Raw genomic sequence first — 13,054 nt, forward strand, 5'->3', positions numbered from 1 at the left:
AGGATCAAGTTCGCTAAGCGCAACAATCGCTGCATCAATTGCCTCGGCTTTGGGCATTTAGTGTCGCAATGCACCAGTGCATTCAACTGCAGCACGTGCCACGCGAGGCATCACACACTACTACATTTGAGGACAGTGCAGCCTAGCAGCCAAAGAGGCTCATCTACGCCATCGGACGAGATTCCGTCTACGTCCAGGCAAGCGCAGCAGAGACGCAACTTCAACAAGTCGAAAGGCAAGCCAACGACTCAAGTACAGTCGTGCTTCGCTAACAGCGACAAAGGTGTCTTGTTAGGAACGGCACAAATAAATGTAAATTACAGCGGCGTTACTTATGCCGCAAGAGCACTCATCGACTCGGGGTCAGAGTGCTCTTTCATCACAGAAAGGCTGAAGCGCAGAATCAACTTGCCAGTGCGGAAGATAAATGCCCAGGTGTCAGGCATCAACAACACCGTATCTGCGCAAGTGAAGGAATCATGTTGTGTCGAGTTGCGGTCACCAATAGACCCACTTATATCGATCACAACGAACATGATGGTTCTGCCGAAATTAACGGAAACTTGCCGACTTGCCATATTAGCGCACTAACTCGGCAGGCTTTCCCAGATCTCACGTTGGCGGATAAGAGGTTCTTCGTCAATGAACCCGTGGACGTCATACTCGGTGGTGACGTCTATCCCCAGATTATGCTGGATGGCATACGCAAGAACGTGCTGGGATCACTTCTTGCGCAAGAGACAGTGTTCGGTTGGATAGTCACAGGGCGTGCTAATACAATTAAGCCAACCAACACTTGCGTCTCTTATTATAACGAAATATCGCTGGAAAAGCAGTTAGCTTCGTTCTGGGAATTGGAAGAGATCTCCAAGGAAAAGAAATTAAGCGAGGAGGACAGGTACTGTGAAGAGCTCTATAAAGAGACAACGAAGCGAAATGAAGACGGGAAATACGTTGTATCGCTACCATTCAGGAAAGACTATCCGGTCAACATTAGTCTAGGTAGTTCCTTAAAGATTGCGTACTCCCAGTTTTATCGCAATGAAGCTCGTTTGTCCAGAGACGAGAACCTGCAAAAAGAATACAACAGAGTGTTAAACGAATATGTTGAGCTGGGTCATATGGCAAAGATACATACCAATCAAACGGCCGACTCTAGTAACAACTATTACCTGCCTCACCACGCCGTAAAAAAGGAAGAGAGCACATCGACAAAGGTGCGTGTGGTGTTCAATGCATCGCAAGCCACTTCAAACGGCACTTCGCTGAATGACATCCTTCTCCCCGGTCCAGTTCTTCAGGCAGATTTGACCATATTAATTCTGCGATGGCGTTTATTTAAATATGTTTTCAATAGCGATATTGAGAAAATGTATCGCCAAATCCTATTGAAAGCTGATCAAACGAAGTACCAGCGAATCGTTTTCCGCAACCATCCGACCGAACAAACAAATCTTTTGAATTGAAGACGGTAACGTTCGGAATCAACTGCGCTCCTTATCTGGCAATAAGGACGTTACTCCAATTAGCTGACGACGTTGAAAGCTCACTACCAGTAGCCTCAAACATACTCAGGAAGTGCATGTATGTTGATGATGTCTTAGCAGGTGGACACTCTATAGAGGCTGCAATCAAAGCTAGAAATGAGATAAGGACAGCATTGGAGTCGGCAGGTTTCCCATTAAGAAAATGGACAGCCAACTGTGGAAGAATTTTACAAGGCCTTCCAAAGGACCACTTGCTAAACAAAGAGTTTTTAGACTTCGAAGACACAAGTGATGTCAAGGCTCTTGGGATAAGATGGAATGCACATACGGACTTCTTTTATTTTAAAACAAAACCAATACTCAGCCCAGAATCATATACAAAGAGAGCTATTCTCTCAGATATCGCCAAACTGTTTGACCCATTAGGATGGCTAGCACCGATAATCGTCACAGCCAAAATGATAATGCAACATATTTGGTTGGAAGGTACACAATGGGACGAGGTTGTATCTCCTACCACATTGGATCGTTGGCACACATTCATGGATAACCACAGGTATATAAACAACATTAAAATTCCACGATGGGTCCACTTCTCGCCGACGGACGATGTGTCCATTCATGGTTTCTGCGATGCATCAGAGAAAGCATACGCAGCAACGGTCTACCTGCGCGTAAGGACAAGCAACGAAGTTTTCGTCAGCCTACTATTGGCAAAAACCAGAGTAGCGCCTGTAAAAACTATCTCTTTACCGCGTCTGGAACTGTGCGGCGCCGTATTACTGGCCGAAACAGTTGAATCTGTCGTCAACAACCTGGAGCTGACTCATCTTAAACTTAAACTATGGACGGATTCGACCATCGTTCTCGCATGGATTCGCAAGCCACCATGTTCATGGTCAACGTTTGTATCCCATCGAGTGACAAAGATTATAGAAAAGGTTGGCAACGCAAATTGGAATCATGTCGATTCAGGATCTAACCCTGCAGACTTAGCCAGTCGGGGACTTATGGCACAGGATTTGGTGGAAAACACCTTGTGGTGGCAGGGACCTTCTTGGCTGCAAGAAGATCAATCCAAATGGCCATTACGACAAAATGACTACGAGACGACAACAGAGGAAAAACAGGTACGTGTACATGCTTGTACAACAATACAGGGGGATTCTAACGACATCCTTGACCGTTTTTCGAGTTTGCCGAGAGCTTTGAGAGTGTTATCATACGTTATGAGATTCTCTCAAAGAACTCATCCAAACACAAAGGCTTCTTTTCAACAAAAGTCTTGCTTAATTTCATCCGAAGAAATTAAAGCAACGACAAAACGGTTGATAATAAATACGCAGAAGCAGAAATATGGTCAAGAGTATGGTTGTCTGAAATCCGGTAAGCCCATCGATGCAAAAAGTGAAATCCTCTCTCTTAATCCATTCCTCGATAAAGATGAAGTGTTGAGAACTGGTGGCCGTCTCGGTGCGTCTCTCGACTTGTCATACAATGAGCGCCATCCAATCATCCTTCCATACAACTGCGTATTGTCTCGTCTAATAATCCATTTTATTCATCAAGTCTCTTTGCATGGAGAAAATCAGCTGATGTTACGGCTAACGCGGGCACAGTATTGGATTCCAAGGGTGAAAAACTTGATCCGATCCATCATCCATAACTGCAAGACGTGCACGATCTTCAAAAACGCGCTCAGACGCAACTTATGGGTGCACTTCCGTCCGAACGATCCACATTTTCACGCGCTTTTACAAATACGGGGGTAGATTTCGCGGGTCCGTTCGAAATAAAAGCTACCGTGGAAGAGGATGCCGTGTATCCAAAGGGTATGTCTGTCTGTTTGTCTGTTTTACAACAAGGGCCATCCACCTGGAGGCCACTACCGATTTATCAACACAGTCATTTTTAGCAGCTCTCTCTAGATTCGTTTCGAGAAGAGGTTGCCCTAAGAATATTTATTCGGACAATGGTACAAACTTCGTTGGAGCATCAAGATCCCTAAGGTCCGAACTTAAAGCCTTCATAGCCGATGCTCGCAACAATGCTATCTCAAAGTATAGCCACCAAGCTCTTACATGGCATTTCATACCTGCTGCAGCTCCTCATATGGGCGGACTTTGGGAAGCAGGTGTGAAAAGCTTTAAGAGTCATTTCCGCAAGATTGCGTCTGGGCAAAAATATACTCTTGAAGAGTTCAACACACTCTTATGCCGAATTGAGTCTTGCCTTAATTCGCGACCATTAAGCCCAGCCTCAAACGAACCTACTGATTTGGAGCCACTTACTCCAGGACATTTTTGGTCGGCGGACATCTGATGGCCCCACCAGAACCGGATATAAATGAAAGCAGTGCCTCTATCGTAAATAGATGGCAAAAACTTAAGGCCTTACATCAATCCTTCTGCAAAAGGTGGAAAACCGAATACCTGAATGAAATGCAGAAGCGTATTAAGTGGAAACATTCCAAAACAAATTTAAAGACAGGTGACCTTGTCGTCATCAAAGAAGACAATTTGTCACCGAACGAGTGGAGATTGGGTAGGATTGTCAATATACACCCAGGTGCTGATACCCGAGTGCGAGTAGTTGACATTATTACTGAAAAAGGCCAAGTTACAAGACCGCTTGCCAAATTGGTCTTACTACCACCCTACGAGGAGGAAAACGAGGATGCACACCCTACTCAACACAACCGTTCCCCAGCCACATCGGAAGCCTAGCTTTCCGACACACTTACTACGATCTGATTAATTGTGCACGTACATATGTATAAAAATAAACAGATTTTAATTTGAGAAAAAATTTACCATACAAAATAATAATAATTGTTAGAATATAAAAGCGTGTTTATGTGTCTTAGTACTTCAATAAATCCGCTTGGCGCTTTTCTTTGTATTTTTTTCTCAATACACATTTTGTCCAAACATTGAAATGGAGTTTTCTTTATTATAATAGAAATAAAGTGCAATCATCATTATACATTTTATCTTTACCATAAATTTGTTTGTCGAATATTTCGAGTAAAATTTCTATTATGTCTTTCGTATGAAGATAGATTAGATTAGAAGGAGTGGTGTCCACTTACCAGTTCATCGCTAATTCGACGAATCGATTTTTGCGCGAAATTCAAATTAAGTCTTACTATGTTTTGCCCACAGTAAGAAGTGTCTATTTTTGTCTATTAGCAAGTAGTCTGCTAACTATTTCTCCGTTCTGGCTTCGGTCGATAACGAAAAGTCCACGGAAAGGAATGCCGGTTTCTTCATCCAACACACCGTAATCACGTGCAATCTTCATGGATTTGTCGGCCAACAATGGGATAGACAAATCACCGAGACCGCCCTGCTTGCGTGGTGTGTTAATCCAAGCTAAATGCGTAAAGTGACTGTCTGTTGAGCAGGCAACAACCTCACAGCCAATATTGCGGAATTCGGACACACGATCCGAGAACGCAATAATTTCGGTTGGGCACACAAAAGTGAAGTCCAATGGGTAGAAGAACAACACTAGGTATTTGCCTTTATAGTCAGTCAGATCGATATCTTTGAAAGTGCCATTAACGACGGCGGTTCCCTTGAAATGGGGAGCAGACTTCTGAATTTTCGGCATATCTTAAATTGTTTTCCGCAAAATTCGCAAGGTTAATTCACACGATGATTTGTTTTACCGGCAGCGGGAGAATTTACTCGAAAACGCAAAAACGCACTTGTGTGAGACAGCAGGCGAGCAAAAAAAATTGTACACCAAACCGAATAACACGAACTTACGTCCAATCTATTCGAATAATTGCAAAAGAATCTGCGCACGTGTGCGCACTTAACCAATAATTAAAAATGTCATTCATAAGGTGATGCCATGCCGTTAGTTTTTTAATTCGCCTTAAAAATTTCATTCATGACATAAGGTGATGCCATGCCGTTAGTTTTTTAATTCGCCTTAAAAATTTTACAAGAATGAATCTAAAACTTCTTTTCCAAACCATGAGGCATAAATCATGCTTATGAATTTTAGATTCAATTTTTTATTGCAAATACCATATTTGAAAAATATGTTTTGCTAGCAAATAACGAAGTTGCAAACCGAAAGTCTCCTTCTACAGCAGTACATGTATGCATTGCCCTTGAACGTACTGAGCAGGAGGTACTTTATTGACATGAAAGAATTGAAAATAATTATTAAGCCAAATTGTATTTAACATTTTCTTTGGTGGCAGGCCACTTTGTCGAAAACATACGACAAATAAAACAATAACGTTAACATAAATTTGATGCTAAAAGCAAAAATGTTTTTATTTAATTATTATTTGCAACACTATGGTAAGGTAAGGCAGTTAACACCACATAAGGCCGCCTACACACTATGGTACTGTAAGGCAGTTCACACCACATAAGGCCGGCTCCACACTATCAATATATATAATATAACTTATGCACTTTTTCTCGCCACCCAATCAGCTTTAGATGATATTCAAAAACAAACAACAAAATCTTCAACAAAGTAATTTTAGGAAGATGACGCGCTACAGTGCCTTAAAGAAGACGGCAGCCCTACACCCAAACCGATACCCGCTTTCTTGCACGATGTGCAAGGGAAAACATCCATTGCGGCTCTGCTCGTCCTTCCGGGCCAAGACACCGGAGGAGCGCCTACGGGAAGCACTCATAGGCAAATATTGTATAAATTGCCTTGCGGTCAACCACAAGTCAGCGAATTGCCCCAGCGACGCACGGTGCCGGCGCTGCAACGAAAAGCACCACACCATGCTCCACATCGGGGAAAATACACGTCGCCGCCCCGCAGTGCCTCAAAATCAACCATGGAGCGAACAAATAAGTTCCGATGATGCTCTCTCCATCGAAGCATCAGACCCTGGAACGGAGACTAGGCCTCTCCAACCAGAACCGGAGGAGGGAGAACTAATTGAAACCGGAGCGGAAACACGGCCTTTCCGCCCATCACAGCGAGGGAAACGGAAACCCGGACTTTCCGCCCCTTGCTGCAACATGAACGTCGCGCGCACAAACGCCGTCTGCGCCGTCGCCAAGAGCACAACTCGGCCAGACTGGAGACCAGGTCTCTCCAGATTCACCGGGCTAGCTCCTTTAGAGCCGGGCTAGCGGATCGAGCCAGCATAGCGACTCCTTCCTTGCTGCCAACGACAGCCATTTTACCAACGGCGGTGGTAAAGATTGAGGCAAGGGGACGTCTACATCTGGTCAGGGCTCTGATAGACGCATGCGCCCCTACGTCGCTAATTTCACACGACCTTTAAAGGAACTGCAACTTGTGCAGACCCATATCGGTGGTCAACGCGGCTGCCTCGTAGTACTGCGAGGCAGACATGGGACGAATACCCGAATGTCGACGCATGTAAGGGTAATTCATGGTTATATGCGCATCAGCCCGACCACTACATTAGACGCGGCCATAGCAGCCCCATACACTCACATCAAACTGGCGGACCCAAACTTCCACAAGTCGTCGCCGATACGCTTGGTGCTCGGCGCGGATGTTTACTCCCGCATTATGACCCAACAGGTCATGTCTCAAACATTTGGGCAGCTCCTCGCACAGGGCTCCATATTCGGCTGGGTGCTTTCGGGTACGGCCCGGTACTAAATTAAGTCATTTTAGTATTTTCTTTTTTAACTTATTCTATTGTTTTCTTTTGCATTCCTATTTAAAATAAGTATTGTTTTTTTGGATTGTTATTTAAAGAAAAAAATATAATTATAATAACAAATGAACTTAAACTATTTTCTATTTAGCTGTACTCATATTGTGCCATAAATTTGTACCTCGTTGTGGTGGTCGATGGACACGTAATTTATTTTTTTTTTTTGTTGCTCACCGCAAGGGGGCCGGTATGTTTAGGCCAGCGCCTAATTTCTTTTTACCACCCCTAGTGAGTATATAACAAACCATTGCCAGTTAGCCGTTAAGAGTTTTCACTCAACGGTTAATAACTTTCACTCAACTGGCAATGGTTTCGTTGAAAACTCCCGCGTAGCAAGCGAGCCTGGGAGTCGCGCACTTTCACTTTTTTCCTAGCGATCGAAGCAGTCAAGACGTCGTCCACCGGCCATCACAACCAGCATCACCACAAGCACAAACCGTAAGTAATTTTGTTGGTAATCACAATTTAATAAAGAACCAATATTTTAATTTGGTATATTAAATACAAACTTTGTGGTTTCATTTGCTAACACACTCCCTTTTTTTTCCTGTTTCATATTCTCAACGATCGACGCATCGTCCGCGAGTGACTCGTCGAACGTTCGAGATATATTCAAGTCGAAAAATACTTAAGATATGTATCTCCCTTTGAAGGAATTGTAATAATATTAACATTTTTTAAGAAAAAATTGTATGCTTTCAGTCGACTTATATGATTTGTTAATAGGAAATGATTTCCTTTTTAAAAACGTTAAAACCATTGATATCGAAAAAATTACAATAATTTTGAAAAATGGTGTGAATCTTCCATTCTATATGAAAACTATGCAAGAGCAAGTTTATTCATTAGATATAAGTGAAGTAAAGAAAAAGATGGATAATTCAGGAATACAAAAATTCAGGCTAGTGGTTGATTATAGGAGGTTAAACCAATTGACTGTAGACTATAAGTATCCTCTACCGAATATCGAAGGAATCTTAGATAAATTGGGCAAAGCACAGTACTTTAGCACCATAGATCTAGCAAAAGGTTACCATCAGATTTTAATGGCAGAAAGGGACATTCAGAAAACAGCTTTTGTCACTCCGGCAGGACTATATGAATACGTCCGAATGCCTTTCGGGTTGAAAAATGCCCCAGCTACTTTTCAGAGATTTAAAATGCCGAAAATGTAGAAGTCCATCACACAAAACCAAATAGCCATACAGGAAATGCAGACATTAAGAGACTGCACTCAACCTTGATGGAAAAACTAACAGGAATTGAGGACTCTAGTCTTTCAACAGAAATAAGGATACAAATTGTTATATGTAACTATAACGATAGGTACCACTCAACTATCAAATGTTCTCCAAAGGACGCCAAAGAAAACATTTGTCCATCCATATTACAAGATAGAATAAATACAGTAAAACAGAAAACAATAGCCAAACTAAATCAAAACAGAGAAGAATATATGGAAAACAGACAAAGAGGACCAATTAAAGACTACAATAGAGTACGGCATAAAGATCAACCATATTTCAGAATATTTCCCTTACAAAACGTCCATTCGGCAAATATAAAAAGGCCAATGAAATTGGCAAACATAGAAAATCGAAATGAGAATGGTGACGATTCATTCAGTCTAAGGGCATTTAAAGGAGATAATAACATTTAATTTTTTTTTCTATGTACATATACATATATACATGATTTTTTTTTTACCCCAGTGGGTAAAGGGTCTTTCTAGAATATACCCATGGTAAGAGATGCCTGTCGTAAGAGGCGACTAAAATCAAATTTAAGTTTTTTTAAATCAAAACCTAAAACGGACTTTTACAGATAACGATAATAATTATTTTTTTAACAATAATCATATCATTGGTGACAGCACTTTTACAATTACACCAATAATAGAAGATGCGGGGTATACAATTATACAAACAGCGGACATAGAAATAGTTAACGAAATAAGTACAGTTATACATACTATAAATCCGAACAAGATAGCAGACATAGTTGATCAGGTTAAAGAAAATATTGAAAAACTAAATATTGAAAATAAAGAAATTTCGTTTGATGAAATACAAAATATAAAAGCAAAAATCACATCTATAACACCGAATATCAAAAAGAGAAATAAAAGAGGCTTGATAAATATAGGAGGAATAGAGTATAAATGGATGTTTGGAGTCATGGATGATGATGACAGACAAGACATTTTGAACCATTTACAAATTATTGAAGAAAATGGCCATAATGCCATTGTAAATTTAAATAAACAAATAGTAGTGGGACTTATTTAACGTCGCAATTATATAAAAATAGTAAATTTGCAATATAGCAACACAGGTTAAATGAGCGCTCTTTGGCAACTGTGGCAAAATTACTATAAGTCTGTCATTTTTTCATTCGTAGGAAATAAAAAAGCTAAAATGCCGAGAATCAGCAATAAACAAAACCTTTTGAATTTATTGGAAATAGCAGCTTTAAATGATTTAATGATCATTGAATTCTTTTGTGAGGACAATGGTATGAATTTAAATTAAATTGGTTTTATTTTAAATGGCTACATTTTTTGTTTTGCTGAAGAGAGGAAAAGTAAAGAAAATGATATAATGGAGGACCTAATGTATATATTGGCTTTAGGCGAAGAATGCAGATATAGCGTACAATTCATTCAAAATAGTGTACCGAAATCCAGGGTATTTTTAAATGAGATCTTATGGGAACTCGATGAAAACCGATTCAAGAAGATCACACGTGTTACTTGGAAAACTTTCGATGCTATTTTGGATCTAATAAAGGGAGACAATCTTTTCAACAAAATTCGGTCGGGCAAACAATTTCCAATTAAAACGCAACTGGCAATTGTGTTGTATCGCTTGGGTTCTAGCGGTGAAGGAGCTACTCTTTCGAAGATTGCAGGTTTATTTGGAATCAGTGATGGTGGTATCATTCAGGTCAGAACTCGTCAGTTTTCCTCATAATACATTAACATGTTTTTATATTTTAGAATTTAACTGAACGCATATTTAATGCGCTGTTGAATTATAAGGACCAGTATTTATTTTGGCCAAATACGGAAGAACGCAAAGAGCTCGTTTTAGAAACTTCGAGTGAGTTACCTAACTGCATAGGATACGTTGATGGTACCGAAATTCCATTGGCGGAAAAGCCGTCACAAGACCCAGAAGCGTACTTTTCACGAAAACATATTAACTCCGTTAAGGCACAAGCCGTGTGCGATCATAGATTACAAATAAGGCACCTGGTGTTAGACTTTCCAGGTAGCGTTCATGATGCACGTATTTTTAATAACAGCGAATTGTCAATTGAAGCACATAAATTTTTTGGAGAAGGTGAATGGATTGCAGGGGACAGTGCATATAAATTATCGAGTACTGTTATAACGCCATTTAGAGAAAATTCTAGAAATTTAACACCAAGCCAAAGGAATTTTTTTAACAAAACATTCAGTCGATATAGAATTCGAATTGAACATTGTTTTGGAATGCTGAAGGAAAGATTTGGTAGTTTAAAAGGCTTAAGGCTCCAAATAAAAAATGAAAATGGTGTGAGAAAAGTTAACAATTGGATTCTCTGTTGTGCATTGTTACACAATTTATACTCCAACAAGACGATTATTTCGATTACCAACCTGAGGAATCGGAGCACAGTATTGACGAGTCGTTATGGGAGCCAAATGTTCGTACCAATGAAGGGGAGATAAGGCGACGATAAATCTTTGAACAATTGTTTAATCAATAAATATCTTAATTTAAAAATTCTTTTCTCATATAATAAATTATTTGACTAGAAATAACTTAATACGCATAAAGTAAAAAAAAAGCAAGGTGGACCACATTCACTAAGTCACTATAAGTAAAACAAACCATTGTATTAAGAAGAAAAAGTCAAAATGAAAAAAATCTTATATTGGAATACAGATGATTACATTTTGGCAACTTATGAGCTACTTAGCTTTTCAACCGTTCGTGTTCCAATCTGACTTTTTCCATTTCTACTTCCATTTCTTTCTCCAACCGTAATTTCTGCAATTGAAAACTGTTTTCCTCTCTCTCTTTTTCAATTTCCAATTTTTTCATTTCCAGTTCCAACTTCTTATTTTGGATTTCGAAAAGTAATGAAAATGGATTTGAACTGCTATGAGATCTTTTCATATTTCTTCTTGGTGTAGATGTGCATGCAAAATTAGCGTGCGGACTAACTACTTCATTTGCAGACGGATACATAATAACGGTCGGACTGGGTAACGGACTCGAAGAACTTGTGTCGGGGTCTATCTCTGGGGTATATTCTATATAAGTATCGTCCAACGCTGACACCAACTCTGTTGATTGATAAATCGCTGGTGGCTGAACACTTATGCGACGTCCAAATATCACGTGAAGGTCTTCATAAAAAGGACATATTCTTTTTATGTATTCTTCCACACTATGAGGATCACCACTTTCAAGTAAGCCTGCACCAGTCTGGCCTTTCCACTTGAGCGCAGATAAAAAAGTCGCTTTCAAATGCCTCATTTTAGCCCTCATTATGTCCCATTTAATATTTATTAAATTTGGAGCTTATTCGCCAATTTTGTTGTTAAACCTTTGGGCTGTTGGTTTCTAAAAGCAGATCGTTAAATGTAAAATGATGAAATGACAAAAAATATATCAATATTACCTCAAAATGTTTATCAAAAGGTCTTTCGTTTGGCTTTCAGACCAACGAAATGTGCCGTTTAGCCCTAATCTTTTTTTCTATTAAATAATCAATTGAATATTAATAATACAAGCCAATAATTAGTTGTTATGAATTTACTTACCGCTTCCATTTCTTTTAAAACGCCAAATAGACGCTTCCAGTTGATTGCGAATTGCGCAAAATGCTATGGTTGCCACTGAAAACGGTCTCGCATATTTGCAAGACTGTCGTAAAATAAAATGCATGTAAAAATTAACAGCTGTTTTACGATATTGCGAATTTGCGATGTTGCCATACGTTTACGACGTTAAATGAGTACCACTAGTAATTAATGAGCATTTAAATAGATCACTAAACTTATTAAAAGGAACTATAGAATCAGATAGGAAACAAATAATAGAAACTTTAAATATAATAAACAAAGAGAAAAATAGAATTGAAAGAAAAATTTTGTATAATGATGAAATAAATAAACTAAAATTCATAGAAAGTAAACTTCAATAAATACAAAATAATATAGCGGCGGCTAAATACAATATGGTACATCCAAGTATGTTAACTAGGAAAGAAATTGAAAAATATGAGATTGATTTGTACAAACTAAAATTATCAAAAGTAGGAGTAGTAGTATACAGAAACGATACAATATATTTGCAATTCAGATACCAAGAACATTTTTTCAAACTAAGATTCAATTAATAACCCCAATGCCACATGGAAATAAATTACAGATTATTGAAAAAGAAAAATTGCAGAATTAAAATACGATAAAAATGTATCATATGGTATTAATATAACATTGATAATCATTGTAATGATAGTAGTAGCAATCTTAGTAATAATATTAAAGAAAAACAAGAAAAAACGTTAACTTCGGTTGCACCGAAGCTAAATACCCTTCACAGGTGCATTTCTGTTAGTAAATATGTGTTCAGTTTGTATTGAAGCTATATGCTATAGTTAACCGGTCTGATCAGTTTCTTCGGAGATTGCATTGTTGCTTTAGAAAATAATATATACCAGATTTCGTGATTATATCTTGTCAAATGTGAAAGTTGTCCATACCAGAACTTGATTCCGATCGTTCAGTTTGTATGGCAGCTATATGGTATAGTGGTTCGATATCGGCCGTTCCGACAAATGAGCAGCTTATTGAAGAGAAAATGACGTTTGCAAAATTTCAAAACGA

At 39.2% G+C, this 13,054-nt stretch overlaps 2 protein-coding genes and 1 pseudogene across 2 annotated transcripts; 1 reads left to right on the plus strand and 2 right to left on the minus strand.

The window, feature by feature from the left end:
- Positions 1-4,646: 4,646 nt before the first annotated feature.
- LOC120780362 (peroxiredoxin 1-like) lies at positions 4,647-5,296 on the minus strand. The gene has a single exon (XM_040112653.1). It carries the CDS (start codon positions 5,100-5,102, stop codon positions 4,662-4,664), a length of 441 nt encoding a protein of 146 aa, XP_039968587.1. The 5' UTR covers positions 5,103-5,296; the 3' UTR covers positions 4,647-4,661.
- Positions 5,297-9,770: 4,474 nt separating this feature from the next.
- Positions 9,771-10,896, plus strand: LOC120780804 (protein ALP1-like). Its single transcript, XM_040113052.1, has 3 exons — positions 9,771-10,115; positions 10,169-10,442; positions 10,793-10,896. Exons 1-3 carry the CDS (start codon positions 9,771-9,773, stop codon positions 10,894-10,896), a joined length of 723 nt encoding a protein of 240 aa, XP_039968986.1.
- Positions 10,897-10,953: 57 nt separating this feature from the next.
- LOC120780805 lies at positions 10,954-11,995 on the minus strand (annotated as a pseudogene).
- Between the last annotated feature and the right edge of the window lie 1,059 nt (positions 11,996-13,054).

The sequence above is a fragment of the Bactrocera tryoni genome, unplaced genomic scaffold, assembly GCF_016617805.1.
Source record: "Bactrocera tryoni isolate S06 unplaced genomic scaffold, CSIRO_BtryS06_freeze2 scaffold_25, whole genome shotgun sequence".
NCBI classification, from domain to species: domain Eukaryota; kingdom Metazoa; phylum Arthropoda; class Insecta; order Diptera; family Tephritidae; genus Bactrocera; species Bactrocera tryoni.